Genomic DNA, 19,893 nt, shown 5'->3' with positions numbered 1-19,893 from the left:
AATAAAACAATAATGATGAAAAAGAAAGAAAAAAACCATTTTGTCAAATAGTCGTAGTCGAAATTAAAATAAAATATTTATTTTAAGATCAACTACCTCGTTTGAATTTCATGATTTTTTAACGAATCTTAACCTACTTAAAAAAGAAAAAAAGGCTTGGCTGACTCCTGAAATGCAATAAAAATTTTATTAAGTAAAATTTCCTTTTTTTTTTTTGGTCAAAAACAATAATTCGAGTTTTTTTTTTTTTAAATGTCGTTAAACAAATAGATGATGATGCACAAAATAAAATTTTATTTAAATGAACAAATAAGAAAACCTAAAGAAAAAAGTAAAACTTACTTTATTTTTTTTACCGCTATCATTAAAAAATTTTCTTGGAAGTGTTTGAAAACCTTTTTTCTCTTGTATCACGTGATTTTCTACAGGTCCAGGATTAAATAATCGACCCGTTGATTTACTAAGTCTTCCGAGAGTTCTGAACAACAACAAAAAGAAAAAATTCATTCGTGGAAACGTTAAAAAAAAAAAAAATTTTATTAAATAAAAAATCACCTCGATTTAAAATCATTTTCCGATTTTTTATTTTCTTTTTCGTTAAATTTTTTTCCCGGTAAAACATTTTCATCGTAACCTTTTTCCTTTCCGTATATTGATTCGGAAAATGGATCCTCTCCTAAATAATAACGTTGTACGAATTTTGTTTTTTCTTCCTTTGATCGATTTTGATTATGTTTTGTTCTCGGCGGTGCAACTGGTTCTTCCGTATCGCTTTTATTAACTAAAGCGCCGTAGTTATCCAGAGAATTATAATTTTGATACGTGTTTTCCTTCGGTGAAGGGGATCTTGATTCGTTATTACTTTTTAATCGTTTTTTACTTTTTCGATCGTTACTATTCGATCTTAATTTTCCAACTAATTTACGAAAACTTTCTCCAATTTTACTTTTGGATTTAGTCGTTGATTGTTGCGGTTGCTGCTGCTGCTGGGATTTAGGTTGAGGAGGCGGTGGAATATCGGCTGCAAAACGTGTTCTTTGGTAAAGTTTTTTATTCAATGGAACCCGATACGTTGTTAATTCTTCATCCGTTGGTGTCGGATACCTAATCCCATCTTGTTTTTGTATGTTATTCAAATATGTCGTGTCGTGAACGTATTCTTTTTTTATTTTACCATCGTCGTACCTCCTCGCGTCATCCTCGTATTTATTAATTATCCTTTCATCGCGGTTATCGTCGTAATGATACGAATGTATACTTTCGTCATTTGAAAATTGCACGTAGGGATCCGATCTCTGAGGAGAAACCGATAAATATTGCCTCGTGATCGTAGGATGATACTGTCCATCGGAATCATCGTTTTGATGATAAGAATAATCATCATCTATTTCAGTTTTCGTTAATGGAATTCCATAGTAAACACTTTTATTTTGGTATTTCGTCTGGTACGGACTATGGGTTTTAGGGTAAGATGGAGGAGATACAGTTCTAACAATCGGATCGATTCTTGTATCCCTCAATTCGTAATTTCTATCGTATTTTATGTCATTTTTCGTAGTGTACGAATGATAAGGTTCTCTATCATTTAAATAATTATTTAAATCATCTTCGTCATCTGAACTCATTATGTATTTTGTTCTCGGTACGTTTTTAGATAATTGAGATTTCATTGTTACGTTAATAAAACTATTTTGAGAGGAGGGAACTATGTCATCTAAATTATCCTGTGAACCTTTCGATGATTTTGTGGATTCGCTTCCGAAATGATGTTCCAACCATTTTGACGTTTCTTCCTTTCTCGTTTCTTCTTCGCTATTTAAATTATGTAATTTTTTTTTATAATAATTTAAACTGTTTGACGGTTGATTTTCCAACGGGGATTTACTTTTCGATTGATATCTCATTTTAATATTTTTTAATTTTGCCAAAGAATTATTATCATCGTCGTTAAATGTAAAATTATCCCCGTGTTTTTCCGCTTCCGATGTTTCATTTTGATAATGAAGTTTTTCACCTATTTTTTTACCGTTCGATAAATATTCCGTTAAATCCTGTTCTTTTGTTTTTTTAAATTTTTGATAATTTTCTTTTTTACTCGCTTCGCAAATGCTCGACATGTTTGAACTATCGTCGTCTGAAACATCCTTATCTTCCAACTAAACCAAAAAAAAAAAAACAAGGTATGACAAAACACATCTTTTGAATTGTTTTAAATGAGAAAAATTATAATAATAATAAAAAAAAAAACCTCTTCGTGAAGTCTGCTCGTTCGTGTTTCGCTTATAACTTTTCCATCCGGTTGAATTTGACTTAATTCCGTCGTATCTTCCGTATCAATAAATTTTTTAGTCTTTGAACTTTGATGAATTATTTTAGGTGCAAATTGAACCAAATCTTTTTTATTTGAAACAACTTCTAAAGCGTGTCGGACATCTTCGGATCCTGATTTAACCGCCGTCATGTATCCCTGTTTAAACAAAAAATTTATTTATTCTATGGAAAACAATCGATTACTTTCCAACTTGTGATCGTAAAATGCTTCAAATTAATTTCAACACCTTTTATCGCGACACAATTCCTTATGAATCAAATTTTTATTTGTCATCCATGAGATTATTATTATTTTTAAAAAGTTTTTAAAAAAATTTTTTTCTAATAGATTTTATTGGAAAAATTTTACGTTTGTTTGTTTGTTTTTATTTATTTATTTCTCGACGATTATTAAAAACAAAAATACATATAAAACAGGTTTATTAGGTATGGAAAGTAGGTCAATGAATAATAATAATACGTAATAATAAATAATTTAAAGTCTCCGAGGGGAAAAAACGAAAAAAAAACAAAAAAAAATTCGTCATGACTTTCGATTATAAATAATTATATAAAATAATTGTTTTTTTATTCGTACCTAAAAATTATTTGCCAACTTTATAAAAAAAAAAAACGAAAACGAAAAATAAAACCTTTTTCTTTTTTAAGATAACAAAAAAAATATAATTTATAGGAGTGGCAAATTATTATTATTATTATTATTCATAGTTCAAATTTAAAAATAAACGTTAAAAAAAAAAATATTTGTCGGAATTTGTGTTTTCAAACCGGTTTTTATTTATTTTTTATTTTTCACGAAATAATTTATTTTTATTATGTTTCACGATTTTTTTTATTTTTTATTTCGTTTCGTATTTTTCCGTTTATGCATTTAAAAAACTAAAAAAAAATTTCTTTAAATTAATTAAAATTGTTTTTATTTTTATTACGTGGAATAATTTTTTTTTTTTTTAAAAAGATTTAATGGTTATAGAAAACGACATTAACGGTTTTTATATATATGAATAAATAATAAATAAACTCACTTCGTCGGAAATGTCTCCTAAATGTTGAACGTCTTCCGTTTCCGTTCTTTCTTCGATTTCTTCTCTTGTTTTAACTGTTTTTTCTTTAACTTCTTTTATCGAACCAGGAACTTGTGGTAAAGAAACCCAAGTTTCTCCAGGTTTATTATCATCTCCTAACGTTCGATGCTGTTAAAAAGTTTTTAAAGTGTAAAAATATTCACTTAAGAGATGAGATTTGAAGATAAAAAAAATTAAGGTATAATTATTACCTCTGTTTGACTGTGTTCTTGTTTTTCTGTATCTTCGGTTGTGTTTGTTGTCACAACAGGTCCAGAATCTTCGACGATTTTACCATCTTCTAAAACAACTTGCCGTTTAACTCTTGTTTCTATTTGTCGCGTTGTTGTCAATTCAATTTTTTTTTTCGTTACCCATTCTTCTGTAATTTGGAATTTTTTCCAAAAAAAAAAAAAAAAAAAAAATTTTCAAATTGATCCTAACGTTAAAATATGTTAAAATGAAAGCGCAGTGAGTAGTTAATGTAGTGGTAGCACTTTGTAAAATGTGAGCAAACAATTTTTTAATAATAAAAGCAAAAAAAAGTGTGTAATTCCATGGAAAAACTTTCAATAACGAACGGGATGGAAAATTATTAAGAAAAACTTTTCACAAGGTTAATATATAATAAATTGCAATTATTAAAAAAAAAAAATAAATTTTAAAACGGTGGAAATTTTTTTTTTTTTTCTTTCTTTCTTTCTCTAATATTTTTTTTATTTATTTATTTTATTATTATTAAAACCTTTTTTTAATGATTCTATAAAAATTAAAACGTTTTCCGAAAACCACTTTGTGAAAAATGAAACCCTTAAATTTATTAAAACAAAAAAGAAAAAAAAATTTTTTAAACTTTAAAAACGAAATTAACTATAAATAATTGGGAAAAATCATTTTCATAGAGTAAGAAAATTTTTTTGTCAAAACAAAATGGAAAGTAATTTTGGCATAATGTTTATTTCAGTGTTACCAACCGTTAAAAATATTTCAAATAGGAAATAATTTTATTTATTTACTTTTTAAGCTCCTATAAAAAATTATTACGGTAAGTTTTTAGAACTACAAAAAAAAATTAACGTGACGTCATTAAATGATCGCAAATAAAAATACTTCCGGTACTTTCCGGAAACTTTATAATAAATTTTAATCGATTAATTTATATATAATTAAAAAATTTTTTTTCGTGATGGGTAATAAAAAGAAAAGTGTTAAAATGAGTTGGACGAGTGGTCGGTGGAAAAATTACTAAAAAAAAAACTCAGGAAAATGTCTAAAATTTTATTTTTTAATTATCACGGTCCATATCATTTTTATATATTCCGCCATTAAATTATTCTTAGTGAGTTTCATACGCGGATAAACTTTTAATAATTTTCATTTATATAAAAAATTAATTTCCTTAAATGTCTTTTGTGACTTTTGTAGTTTTACCGAACGAAGGTCTTTAAAAAAAAAACATTTTTCTTGCTTTTTTTATTTTCATGGCCATTTTAAATATAACCTGTTTATGGTGTTGTTTGTTACTCATATTGTACTACCTTATAATGACTAATTCTTTAATTTTTCCTTTCATTTATTTTAAAAATAAAGCTTTTATATTATTCCTTAAAGCTTTTTTTTGTTAACCTACTTGGAATTCATTTTTTTTTTTTTTTTTTTTATCGAAAGAAACAGTTATTATGCATTTTAATAAATAATTACTGTACCTGAACATTTTATTTATTTATATATTTAACTTTTTGTTTGTTTTTCAAAACCGTTTTGTTTTCTTTTTTTTTTTATAAATAAATGATATACAAAAAAGAAAAACCGGAAAACGTTAAATTTTCTTTTTAGTCTCTCAATTAATTTATTTGTTTTATTCAATATGGCGTCGATTTTCTTGTTCAATCCTTCGAATTGTTTTGATAATTTTATTACGTCACGGATTAATTCATTATAACTTTTTTTTTTTTTTTTTTTTTTTTAAAGAGGATGACACGGAAAAATTAAAAAATTTAATTAATAGAGTAAAACAAATCGAATTCTATTAAAAATTATAATTATTTTAAAAAAAGTATCGTTCGTCCATCTTTGTTTCTCTTCGTTATAATACGAAAAATTTTCCCGAAACTATAATATTATTATTATTATTTATTGTTTACGAAAATCATAGAGTAAATAATTAATTTTTCTTAAATAGAATTAATTAACGATAATTTTATTTAATTAATTTATTGTGTGTGTGTGTGCGTTTACGCGATTCAAATTTAAATAAAAATAAAAACACGATTAACGAAAAAAAAAAAAAAAACAAATATGGTGGCAGACGTGTCAATAAATACGTACGTCGTGCGAAACGAATCCTTCATTTTTTTTTTTCTACAACCACGTACGTACGTAACTCTTTCAAAATATTTTTATTTGTTGGTTTTTAAATTTATTTTCCCTCCTCTTTCGGAATACTAAACGATTTTTATTTTCCAGCCAAACACTAAACTAAATTTAATTTTTTTGTAAACGATTAAAAATTATTATTATTATTATTATTATTATTATTTAAAAAATTAACGACAATAATAAAAAAACGACGACGCATTTTTTTTTTTTTTTTTAAATTTGTAATTAACACAAGGTTTTTTTTTATTTTATTAATCAGATTTTCAGATCAGACTAATTATGTGATGTAACAAGTTTTTTTTTTTTTTTTTCTGTTTAAATGCCACTAGCCTTGCTGCCATTAATTGTATGTTTAAACGCGGATTTGTTTAAATTTTTTTTTTTTTTTTTTGTAAAATGTCGGCGCGTTAAACTAAATTAAATCATTTTAATTAAATGTAACGAATCAACTAAAAATAAAAGAGGGAAAAAAAAATTTAAAGTGACGAGTTGACGAGTTAAATTCAACGAAATACGTACGAAAGTTATTGTTAGCACTTATTCTATGATAATATATTGTCATAGAGTAACAAATAACGACATAAATCAGGTGTATTAATTTATTTTTCGCAAAAGAAAAAAAACCTTAATTGATAAAAATAATTATCACTCTTGGTCGCCCGGTTTTTTATAGATTTTATTCATTCTGATAAGGTTTAAATTCAGGTTTTTTCGTTGACAATGGACTCTTTGTCAACTTATTAAGGGCATTGATTTAGTATACCATCTAAATGAGACAAGGTCGTGAAGGATGCATGAAGGAAACACAAGTAAGGGCTCAGGAAATAAATAATTTAATGAGTTCAAAGTCCAGGGAATTTGAATTTAAAAAAGTGTAAATTTTATAGACAAACATTAGAAGGTTAGTTCAAAGGATTCAAACGAAACGCTAATGTTCGATTGTGTTCATCCCGTACAATATTAGTTTAAAAACGGACTTAACGGATTTAAATAATAATAAAATATTAAAATGAGTTTTTGCTTACCTTCTTTTGTCGTTGTTATCGAATCCTCAGGATCGACCTGCGAAGAGCAAGAAAGATAAGCAACGGTATTATTATTATCGACATTCCGACAATTGACTTGTGCTGTTAGTGGGGAAGTACGAAAACGACCCTGCCTTAAAAACTTTTCGCTATCCGATTCGTATAGTTTATTAAAATTCTTTGTTTTGTTACCATTGGTGGTTATTCTATCACTGAATCCGCTGTCTTTTGACATTGGGGAATCTAAACGATGGTCGTTCCTTGCTGGTTCGTAAGGTAATTTCTCTGCGACCCCCCGTACGTATGAATTATCTAGATCCGAATGCCAAACAAACGTTGTTTCGACATTTTTATTGCATAACATTCGATTTCCATTAACGAGTTTATTTTCTGAGTTTGCATTCAATTCGGAATCGTGCGATGAAGGCCACGACTCACTTTCGTCATAGATTTCGCATCGGCTCGATGCAAAAACTTGATTTGGATTTTCAACTACGTAACTCCTCGTCCTCGAAGAATAATGTTCCTCATCTGAGTCTTTGGGCTGTGCCCTAATAACAATTACAACCATCCTGAACGTTTAATTTACTTTTTTTTTAAGATGGTTTGTGTTTATATAAAACTGCAAACTGCATTTGGTGTTATTCCAATGTAAAAAAAAAATTTACTTTTAAATCTTATCAAATTTTTGTCGTAATGGAATCTCACGACGTTGTCATTGCATTAAAATCAATATAACGAATAAAAAAATATAAAATCCATATGGATGTAGATATAAATATATTTTTTTTTAAATAAAAATTGTTCCAAACCTAATTTTTATAATAAAAATAAATATTCATGTGGAAAACCGACGGTTTAACAACCCGCACCTGTGTTTTTTTTTTTTTTTTTTTTATTTTGATAGCATTAACAAAAATTTTTCGTTTACATTACCTAAATTTAGTGTGCTTATCAGTTTTCGAATTAGAAAAAAAAAAAAAAAAAAAAAACGACGCCCACTTTTACCAACTTCTGAAGTGGGAAAACATTCCGAACAACCCGCTTTAAAAAACCAATAAACTCGCCCACGTCTTGCCTCCGAACTAAAGAAATACTAAAGTTGTCTTATTTGGCATCACGATTCTTTTTTTCTTTTTTTTTTTTTTTCAGGTGTTTTCCCCCACCTTTCTTTAAATATTTCCCTCTCTCTCTCCAGTAGGTTTCTTCTATCTATCTCTTTCTTTTATATATATTTTTTTTTTTCCCAGTCATTCAGGCGTAGGTTTGAAGTATTCTGCTGGGTTCATGACGATAAACGTTAAAATACTTTCAATCTTCACTGTGGCAATTTTTTTTTTTTTTTTTTTACTTAAAATTTTAAAATTTTTTAAATTTGGATAAAAAAAAAAAAAACTTTTTAAAATTACAGGGTTTAAACATTGTAAAAAAAAAAAAAAAAATCGTTTTCAATCCTTTTTCACTTTTTAATACACGATCGTTAAATCTCCATTCGAAAATTTTTTTATTTTTAATAATTTGTCGACCATGTTTTTATTAAACAAAAAAAAAAAATTAATTTTAATAATAAATTATTTTCTGTTTACTTCACATCCCCCCCCTCCCCTCACTCATAAACAAAAAACCACCGCCATCTTTTATCAAACTTAAATTTAATTAAATAACAATAAAAAGAAATTTTTTTTTCATTTTTTTCTTAACCCAATAATTTTTATTTTGAAATTTTTTTTTTACGGCTTCTAAACATCACATCAGTCAATCAATCAATCAATCAATCAAAATTTTTTTTTTCCAAACAAACTATTAATTAATTAAACGCTCCATTATTAAATTGTTTATTCGAAAGAAAATCATTTTTTTAAATACCCCTCCCACTCCCCCCACACAAAACAAACAACAACAACAACAAACGAATATATTAGTTACCTAATCAAAATTACTACTTCAATTAATTAATTAATTAATTACAAAAAAAAATGCAAATTAAAATTTTTTTCTGAAATTAATTATTCTACATTTAATTTTTTTTTGTTTGATGACGTAACAACCATTGTCAAAACATTATTAATAAAATGATGATGATGATGTTGTGGCTTTCTCCTCACATAAAAAAAAACTTAAAAGATTTTCTTTTCATCTTTCTTTGTTTAAATAAATAAATTTATATATATAAATAAGAATTTATGTAACACAATAAAATAAAAAAAAAATTTCATAGCATAGTTATTATTATTACTATTATTGAGTTTTTTTTTTTTTTTTTACAATAAATATTTTATTTAATAATAATTAAATAATATAACCGGCAGGATCGTACGTTTCCTAATATAGTTATAATATAAAAGTAGTTTATGTGGGTGGGGGGGGGTTTCAAAGCATTTCTATTTTAATAAATAAATAAATAAAAACTTACCAATTCGTTGTTATTTTTTATTATATCCATTTCGTTATTATTAACTTGAGGATCCGGTGAATTTTTTTCACTTATTTCCATCATTATTATTATTGCTTAAATTTTTTCCTGCGAACGAAAAGAAATTATTATTATTATTTCGTTTGTGATTTTACGATTTTCAAATAGTTTTTTTAATTACGTAATTTATAATAATAATAAAAAAATTTTTTTTTTTTGTAACGTATTTGATGTTTTATTTTAAATGGTTCGATAATTAAAAAAAAAATTCAAATTAAATTATTATTATTATTATTTTTTTCTTCATGTACTAATTAATTTTCCTTTTCCTTTTTTATAAATAAACAAATGACTAAAAATTACTTGGAAATTAATTTTTTTTATTTAAAATTCTTTAGTTATTGAAATTAATATTGACGTATATAATAACAAAAAAAAAAAAAAAAAAAATTTTTAGTTTTTACACAATATCATATTATCATTATCATTAAATATAAAAAATTACACAATATATATAAAAATTCATTCATTCTTTATACGTATAACAAACAAACAAAACCTTCGCAAAAATTTTTTATTATAAAAAAAAAAAATTTTGAAATTTATTTAGTATTGATTTCAATTTAATAAGACACTCCTGTTTTTTTTTTTTTTAATAAATTATGTAGGATTTAATAAAATATTTTTTTCATAAAGTAAATAAATAAAAATTTGTTCAATCATTTAAAATTCTACGTAGTCGTCGTTAAATTAATTTTTTTTTTCCAGTTACTTCGAAACAAAAAAAAAATTGTGTAAATTTTAGTTAATTAAAAAATACATTATAATCGATTTAAAATGCAATAAAAATAAACCTATTTTTTAAAAAATTAATAATTTCTATTAATAATACATAGATATATATACATAAAATCGTAATATAAACGTAATAAAAACTTTTAAAATTATGTAACAAAAAAAATAACTCAATAAAAGAATGTTCGTTATTAATATCTAGGTAAATGATTTTAATTAAAACATTTTTTTACATTTCTACATAATAATAATAATAATAATAATAATAATAATAATAATAATAATAATAATAATAATAATAATTGTTTTTTAATAAATGTTATTATTAAGTATTTTAATAACGCCTTTTTAATTAATAATAATAATAATAATAAAAATTTGACCTTTTTTAATTTTGTTACGCATTATAATATTTATTACCGATTAGTTTAAGTTATAGATAATTTTATTATTATTATTATTATTTTGTATAAAATTATTTATTTATATATGTTAAACAAAAGCTCGGAAGGAAAATAAAATAAAATAAAAAAAAATAAAAAAGGTAACGTAAACACCTACATAGAGAGATCATCGAACTCTTAAAAATCACCGCCTTCTTTAAAAACTACTCTAATTTATCTCTATAATCCTACAATAAAAAAAAAAAAACAACAAATTTTCTTTTTTTAATCAGATTGTGTTTTGTGTTATGTTTTGCGCCTTGTTTTTAAAAAAAAAAAAAAAAAATCTGAATTTATAAAATCATTTAAAAAAGAAAAAAATTCCATTTCCTGTCTTTTGCAATATTAGCCACACCTTTTTGTATTTAAGTCACCGTAAAAAATCCGTCCTTGAATACTTCCTTCACATCTGTATAATAACGAGGACCGTCTATTTAAACTTAAATACTTAATAATATACATATTGATGTATTAAAAAACAAAATGTTCAATATATATATATATATATATATATATATTATTTTAAATTAAATAAAAATATGTTTTGCTATTATTTATTATTATATTTAAATATTAAGTAATTTAATTAATTTTTATTCATTTAAAAAAAAAATTTAATTATGTTTAGTTAGAGCCTACATGTAGTGGCAATATCTAATTTTGTTTGAACATGTCATTCTTCTAAGAAAATTTTTTTTTTTTTTATATATATCTGGAGTTACGCCAATCATGTATTATTGATGATAATCATGTTAAAACATTTCCAATGATGGTAAACTAAAATATTCATTCATTCATTCATTCATTCACAAAATAATGCCAATGTCAAAAAAAATACACAGTTAAAATCTATACCATCTATTTTTTTTTTATTAAAAAGAAAATCTCAAATTCTTTTTTTGTTATACAAAAACAAAACTTGGAAGGTTTTATAAATTTAAGGTATTAAGGTATTTATAAATTTTTTTTAGGTATTTTTTGTTTTTGATTGAGTTAACCCAAATATCAATAAAAGTGTATAATGATGCATGAAATTTTTTTTTTTTAAATACAAGAGAGATTATATTTGTTTTGACGGTTTATTTTGTTTGGTTTTTTTTTTTTTTTTTTTTTTTTTTTTTGCAATAATTATTATTATATAGAAAAAAGAAACAAAAAAAAAAAAAAGTTTTTTAACGAATGAGTGGGTTAACGATGAGTTACCGATGTGGTCGAATGAATTTTTTTTTTTTTTTTTTGCATGGTGAATACTAATTTATTGATGATGGTAAGTTGCGCAGTGGTTTGAGATTGACAATAAAAATTCTTTGTTGATAAACAACATTGGGTGAAGAAACAATAGATTTTTATTATTGAGGTTTGGCTTTATAAAAAAAAAAAAAAAAAACAAAGTAATTGACCTCCACGCAATATCTAAATATATATATAGTTATTGTGATAAATAACGGAGAAGAAATAAAAAAAAAAAAAAAATTGATGAGGGTAGTAGTAGAAAGATTCTAATCTTTAACTTTTATTAAAGCAAAGAACCATGACAATCACTTTTTCTTTTTCTTTTTTTTTTTTTTTAATTAATATTATTAATTAGCATTGATTAATTTTATTAGGTAGTAACTAACCTCATTGTTTTTAAAAATTTCCAATGTTAGTTTGATTAAAATAAAAAAAAACTCCCATGTATAGTTTTTTTTTAATAAATTTTAATTTTTGTCATATCCCTCTGGTGATTTTTATGATTGTGCTAAAAAAAATTTTGAAATTCATTGTGCAAACAAAAACTGTTATTATTATTTTGTTACATTAACATGTTAATTATGTTATTTTAAAAAAAAAAAAACTTATATTTTAACTTGTTTTCAAATTTTTCAATTTGTTTGTTTAAAAACTAAGTTTTGCAAAAAGTATTTAATTATTGTTTCCATGAGAGTTTTTTATAAAAGCAAAAAAAATAATGTCATCAACAATAAATTACAACATTTTTAACTCTTTATACAATTATACTATTTGTATCAAAGAATTGTTTAACTTATTTTTCATACCCCTAAACCCCTTTGTGTTTTTGAATTATTAATTTTACAAAAAAGTTTGCTAAGGCAATCATATATTATTTTAATTTGGTTTTTGTTTCACATCATCAGAAGTAATATTTTGTGTGAAAATGTGTCACACATTTCTGAAATCAATTCAATCAATAATGTTTTGGATAAATAAACGGTTCAAGAACGACAACTCCTACAACCGTCCTACAGAATCAAAGATATGTAGGAGAAAGGTGCGGCTTATTCTAAATCAAGGTTAATTTTTTAAGCTACGCAAACAAACCATTTGTAAAAATATCATTAATAGCAAAACATTAATTAAAATAAATAAATATATATTATTCAATCATATAAAATATATATAATCTAATAGATCTTACTTGTTAAACGTTATTTTCCCACGAATAATGCAACCGAAGCGCGCCATATTTGTCATAAAGTAATATAACGACATTTCTCATTTTGCGACAAAAATAATTTTGGCGCAACAATTTAAAAATTTGAAATGCGAGGAACGTTCGTATTTAAAATAAAATGGCCACACGGAATTACTATAAATTACGCAAAATATTTTTAAAAAATGATTATTTAAAAATAAAACGAATTAAATTAAAAATTAATAATTTTATTTTAAAATTTTGTAAATTTAAAAAAATTATTTCGAATAAAATAAAACAAAAAAAAAAAATAAAAAATAAATCCAAAGTTATAAGAATATAATCCAAAGGTATGTAAAAATTATAATTATTCCAAAGAATTTTTTTTTTTTTTTCATTATTTCAATATTTATTAATATTTATTGTTAAAATTTAATAAAATTTATTAAAGTCGATTTTAAATAAAATTAACGTAAAAATATATAAATAAAATATAAATTCCACCATACGTACCGTGTATTTTTTTATAAAACAGTGATAAAATCCACAAAATATCCAATTTTAATCGTAATCTCCGTTTGAAAACATTATAAATTTTTAACAATAATAATAATAATAAATAAAATAAAATTAATAAAATTAAATAAAAATTAAATAATTTAAACAAAAATTAAAAATAAATAAAACTTTAAAATTAAACTCGTGTTAAATCGTAAATCGGTTCGAACGAATGATGTGACGAACTACGTGAAACATAAATGACTAACTGTAATTACTTCCAGGGATCAATTCGCTCTTTTCTCGTGTATATAGTCATCATTATTATCCTTCCAGTTTTTTTTTTTTTTTCTTCTTAATGTAACAAATAAACAACGTCAAAATTTTTTTTTTTTTGGGGGGGGGGGGATTTACATTAAACATTATGAGATGGTAAAAAATGTCCTTAAATTAGACAAAAACTAATTAACTAAATTAAAAATATTTTAATTTGTTAATATCAAAAAAAATAAATAAATAAATAAAGTAGTCATTGATTATTTGACACAAAATCTTTTTTTTTTTATAAAAAATCCGGTAGTAATAATAATAATATTTGCGGTGAATTACGTATTTTTATTATTATTATTATTTTACATTTAAAATTTCTTTTTTTTTTTTTTTTTTTTTTTTTTTATTTCACCTAGAATTATATAACGAAACCACAATTACAAATAAAAAACAAAATAAAATTTCATAAAAAAAAATTTATTTATGTCGTTAAATGAAAACATAAAAAAAATAATAATAATAATAATGATAATAATTTGAGATTTATTTGCAGAATCATCATCATCATCATCATCGTGGTGTTGATGAAAAAAAAAAAAACTAAAAATTAAATCCTTTTTCCATAATTATTATATATATCTTACGTTAATTTTTTTTTTTTATATCAAATTAAAAACTTTTGTTTTTTTTTATCATAACCGATATAATAATAATAATAATAATAATAATAATAATAATAATAAAATTTTTACTCGTCGTTAAAAACTCATTTATAATTAATTATTAATAATTTTTTCCGATAGCGAAATAATCATCAAAATAATATTTTTTTTAAACAAATAAATATTATCGTTATTATTATTATTATTATTTCAATTTCAACTTACGTATATACTTCGTAATAATAATAATAATAATAAGTTAAACAATAAAATAAAAGGAAAATATTACAAATAAATTTTGTTTTTTTTTTTTAAAATAAAATTTTATTTCATTGTAGTTGTAGTTGTATTGTTTTAGGCAGTTTTTTGATTTGATTACAATAAAATCTTTCACATTTTTTTTTTTTTTTACGTAAATAATTAATAATAATAATAATAATAATAATAATCAATACGTCACGAAACAAATATATATATATATATGCGTGATTAATTGAGACGATGATTTAAAATTATTAATTACAACACTTATGTTAATTACAATAAGACAATTTCATTTAAAAAAAAAAGGAAAGAAAAAAATACATAGATAGATAAATAGATAGACAGATAATAATAATAATAAAATGATACAAAATTTATTATTGATAAATCATGTTGTCGGTTTTAAATAAAGCTCGAAATAAATTATTTATTTATTTAAATAAAATTACCATTCAATGTAAATTTCGAGTATCCATCTAACTTGTTTTTTTTTCTTTTCTTCTTTTTTTAAATTAATAATAATAATAATGATAATAATAATAAAATTGTCATACATTACATTAACATTGACATTAACCACCTAATTCTAATATTATTAAAATTAAAATAAAAAAAAAAAAAAATTTATGTATATATATAAAAATATATTTAAAAATTAATAATCTCATTAAATAAAACATTTAATATATATATTTATAAATATATATATATATATATATATGTATATATATCAACCTTGAAATGTTCTACTCAAATTGTGACATTAAAAAAATAATAATAATGATGATAATAATAATAATAATAATAATAATAAGAGTAACAAACGATATTTAAAACGATGATTTAATAAAAAGAAGAGTATTATTGTTTTAAAAATATTTATTTACTCGCTATCCATCATTATTATTATTATTATTATCTGTACGTACACGTATTACCATCGAAAACATACACACGTATAATTAATTGTCATTGAACGTGATAAAATAATAATAATAATAATAATAATAATAATACTAATTACGTTTTTTTTTTTTTTTTTTTTTTTTTTTTACCCGGCCTTTAATAAAAAAAAAATTATATTTTTATCATTAATGAAACAAACTGGGGCTGAAAATTTTTATATTTTTATTTTATTTTATTTAATTTATTTATAATTAAATTTTTAATTACATAAAACGAAAAAAATTATCATCATTATCATTATCATTATTATTAACATGATTTTCTTTTTAAATGAGTTTTTGTTATTTTTTTTTGTTGTTCACACTAGTAGGATATTTTGTTCGAATACAATCATATAGATAAACTTAATAATTTTTTCCTTATTTTTCTTTCTTTTTTATTTATGTATATTTACAAATAATTATTTTAATGCGTATTTATTTATTTATTAATTTTGCGTGCTTTCGTGCGTGACATTAATAAATTTTATTTCTATATTAAATTTTACCGAGAAAAAAAATTTGTGCTTCCTTTTTAAAAAATAAATAATTTGCTTAAAAACATGAGAATTATTATTATTATTATTATTATTTTTTTTTTTTTAAATACTTAATTTTTACCATTGAAACAATTTATAATTTAAAAAAAAAAAAAATAATAATAATAATTACAAATTATTAAAGATTTAAAATGTTGCGTTTCGTACAAGTATTATTAAAAAAAAAAACAAACAATTATTTACACACACACACACGTGTCAAAATGTAATTTTTTTTTTTTTTTAAACACGTGTATTTTGTGCTTTCCTTCTCCTTTCCTTTTTAATAAAAAAGTTTTATAATAATTTTAAAATTTAAAAACTGAAAAAACGAAAAAAACATAAAAAAAAAGTGAAATAATGTTTCCAATTGGATAACATTTGAGCATTTAATTAATTAATTTAAAATATGAAAACGAAATTCTTACTCTCAATACTTATTATTATTATTATTATAAAATATATAAACACGTAAATTAATATCATTATTCGAATTATTTATAATTAAATAAAAAATAATTATTAAAATCCATATTGTTCTTCAACTTGAACTTCATTTTATCTTTATTATAATAAAATCAAATAAATAAATTTAATTTTTAATAAATCCTTTAAAATAATAATAATAATAATAATAATTATTATTATTATTCTTATGTAATAAAAATGTCACGCTTAAATCATCAAATTCATCATCATCATCATCATATTATTATTATAATAAATTATTTTATAAATTAAATATAAAAAAAAAAAATAATAATAATAATTTATCGTAAAATATAAATACAATAATTATTAAAATAATTATTTCATTAAAAAAAACTAATGCTGCTGCTAAAAAAAAAATTTTTTTTTCGAATATAAAAATATTTAATAATAATAATAATAATAATAATAATAAATAAATAATAATAATAATAATTACGTTCGGATAAATTCTAATAATTTGTTTTCTTTTTTTTTTTTTTTTGAACGAAAATATAGTTATACATGATAATTAAATACTTTAATTATAAAATCTAAAATAATAATAATGTCTGCCACGTGATTTCATTTGTAAATAATAATAATAATAATAATGATTTCATTGATTCGACAACAACAAAAATAAAAATAAAAAAACATTGGTAAGATTACACATATATATATCATTATATATTTATTTTCTGGTTTCAGATTTTAAATTTTTAATAAATAATAATAATAATCCTCTCAAGTGATTCTAATAAAAAACTAAACTAAAATAATACAAAAATTTAGTTAAAATGGAGAGAGAGAGAAAAAAAAAAATTTTTTTTACCTACGTGAGAGGTAGGGGGCTGTAATTATTATATTTAATAATAATCATTTGATTTAAAATATATATGTACAGACACGTGCACGCGCATGCGCGCACACACACACGTGTATAATTTAATTGATTAATAAGCCTGAAATTACACGATTGAAAAAGATTTTTTTGTTAAAGAATAATTTACAACAATAAATTTTATAGAGAGCTAAATATATATGAAAATTTTACTTTGAACCCTCCCCCCCTCCCCGAAAAAAAATGTGTGCATGTCATGCATTTTCGTGATGCTTATTTAATTAATTAAATGCAGTAAATTTTCCATTTATTCATTTTTTACAGCTACCAAAAACAAAAAATGATTTACAAATTAATAAACATAATAATAGCCCCATGAACGTGATTTTTTTTTTTTTTTTAAAAAAAAAAGGTAGAAAAAAAAACTAAATAAAACTAAAATTTAAAATTTGGTTGTTGTTTGTCAGGGTTAACAACCGTAACAAAAAAAAAAATTTAGTGATGCATTTTATAAATTTAAAAACAACCAAACTAAAAAAATTTCGTTTGTTTGTTTGTTTGTTTTTCTTTCCCATTTCATTATTACGTATCGAAAAACAAACAAAAAAATTAATCAGAGCTAATAATTTCTACCTTTTTTTCTTTTTTTAATTTTACAAAAATTATTTAGTTATATTTTGTGTCATGTAAAAATTTTAAACATAAAAATTAAATTTGATAATGTAAAAGATTTTAAAAATGTCTAACGTATATATATATATATATATATATTTTCCGATTACTACGTATCTATATTAGATTTCGGTCTCTAATTTTCTCGTATCATTTCATTTTATTTTTAACCAGTTCAATAGCACACAGTTTATATTGATACAAAATTTTCATTTTTTTTTTTTTTTTTTTTACTAAATGACCACAATATACTACTACTGCTACTCATCATTTGGGAAAAATTTTTTTAATGAAATCGTGCAAATACATACATACATACATAAATCTATTTTTTTTGCACTATTCAATGAAAATTATTAACCTTTATTTATAACTTTTTTATGTAATTTTTTTTTTTGTTTGTACTAAAATATTTTAATTAAAAATAATAATCCATTAACCAAATGTAATTTAGATTACACGTTTTATGATTAAAAATTTAAAAAATGGAGAAATGAAATGAACAGAAAAAAAAAAAATGACTTAAAATAGTATATGATAATAATGATGATGATTAATTATGAATATTTCAGATATGATAAATTATTACCAACTATCATTAGAAATAATATTTAATACCTATTTGTACAACAAAATATCTTCTTCTTTTTTTTTTTTTTTGTTTTGTTTTTTTGGCAAGACCTTGTCATGTACTCGTTGCGAAATTTGGTTCATTTTTTTTTTTTTTTTTTTTTTTAATAAGGTGCGAATCTGTTGTATCCACTTCTGTAAACGGCAGCCTGAAATTTTATTTAAAAAAAAATATTTTTTTGGTTCATTCGTTGAGACTTTTTTATTATTTGTTTAAATATAAAAAATCGAAAAGAAAAAAAAAATTTCAACTCACTCCGTAACCCGTAACGGGTCCGATGCTGTGACTGGCAAGGTAAGGCTCGGCAAAATCCCTTCCGTACCTTTTATTTTTTTTTTAGCATGAAATTAAAATTTATTAATTTTTTTTTTTAAATCGAAATATAAATTATTTTTTTTAATAAGGTGGTCGTAGGTATGACTACTAATGAAAAAGGAAAGTAAAAAAAAAAAAAAACAAGGTAAGGCTGCGTGCGGACTTCATTTAAAAACATTCAGGAAATTCTGGAATAAAAATAAAAATGTCAGGATGTGTCAGAGAAAAGGAAAATATTTTAATAAAAAAAAAATAAAAAAATTAAATTAAATTTATGTAATTACCCGGTGACCGCGGCATATCCTGCAACAGGTTGTGCAGCGGCAGCAGCGGCTGCAGCTCCATAAGCTCTGGCAGCAACTGCCGTGTAACTTGCTGCTGCCGCATAACTAGCTTGTTGAGCTTGAGTAGATAAAGGAGTTTTCAGCAACGGTGAAGCTGCAGCTGCTGCAGCGGCTGCAGCGGCCTAAAACAAAAAAAAAAAAACAGTTTACAATCGATTTGCAGAAATGATTATGCTTAACAAATATATATATATATACCTGAAGTCGGTAACTTGGGTCAGCTGCTTGTGCGGCTAAAAATGTGTCATAGTAAACCCTAGAATAAAAAAAATAAGGTTTGCGTTAATGATTTGAAAAATAAATCCTGAAAGAAAAATATAATGATAATAATAATAATAATTACGGCGTAAAACCATGAAGTGCAGCAGCTGCGTGTGACAAAGTCGGCCTTACAAGACCAGCAGCGGCAAGTGTTGCAGCTGATGGGAAAGCAGAGCGTACCTGAGCATGTTGAATTCCCACTCCTCTTAATGCAGACGCTGTAATACACAACATTATTATCATTATTATTATTGTAAATTTCGTCAGATATTACAAAACAATATAAATAATAAACGAGATATTAAATACTGACCA

The 19,893-nt window shown here is 22.8% G+C and overlaps 3 protein-coding genes across 3 annotated transcripts in view; all 3 read right to left on the bottom strand.

Moving 5' to 3' along the window:
* Window positions 1-3,773, bottom strand: part of Phum_PHUM051420 (uncharacterized protein) — a gene marked incomplete at both ends in the record, with an annotated part of 4,683 nt that extends 910 nt beyond the window's left edge. The window contains 6 exons of the mRNA XM_002423298.1: window positions 357-478; window positions 556-2,156; window positions 2,288-2,467; window positions 3,357-3,524; window positions 3,608-3,726; window positions 3,770-3,773. Of these exons, the coding sequence (XP_002423343.1) occupies window positions 357-478; window positions 556-2,156; window positions 2,288-2,467; window positions 3,357-3,524; window positions 3,608-3,726; window positions 3,770-3,773 (2,194 nt within the window). The remainder of the gene's footprint in view (window positions 1-356; window positions 479-555; window positions 2,157-2,287; window positions 2,468-3,356; window positions 3,525-3,607; window positions 3,727-3,769) is intronic.
* Window positions 3,774-6,739: 2,966 nt separating this feature from the next.
* Window positions 6,740-7,370, bottom strand: Phum_PHUM051410 (uncharacterized protein; the record flags this gene model as incomplete). Its single annotated transcript, XM_002423297.1, has 2 exons — window positions 6,740-6,750; window positions 6,800-7,370. The coding sequence occupies 2 exons, from the start codon at window positions 7,368-7,370 to the stop codon at window positions 6,740-6,742; spliced, it is 582 nt and encodes a 193-aa protein (XP_002423342.1).
* An 11,534-nt stretch (window positions 7,371-18,904) lies between these two features.
* On the bottom strand, window positions 18,905-19,812 carry Phum_PHUM051400 (uncharacterized protein; the record flags this gene model as incomplete). The annotated part of the gene is made up of 4 exons (XM_002423296.1): window positions 18,905-18,980; window positions 19,258-19,439; window positions 19,516-19,573; window positions 19,661-19,812. The coding sequence occupies 4 exons, from the start codon at window positions 19,810-19,812 to the stop codon at window positions 18,905-18,907; spliced, it is 468 nt and encodes a 155-aa protein (XP_002423341.1).
* Window positions 19,813-19,893: the final 81 nt, after the last annotated feature.

Source organism: Pediculus humanus, genomic scaffold (genome assembly GCF_000006295.1).
Source record: "Pediculus humanus corporis 1103172107402 genomic scaffold, whole genome shotgun sequence".
NCBI classification, from domain to species: domain Eukaryota; kingdom Metazoa; phylum Arthropoda; class Insecta; order Psocodea; family Pediculidae; genus Pediculus; species Pediculus humanus.
The sequence above is the reverse complement of the archived record's forward strand: the minus strand, read 5'-3'. Positions and strand labels throughout refer to the sequence as shown.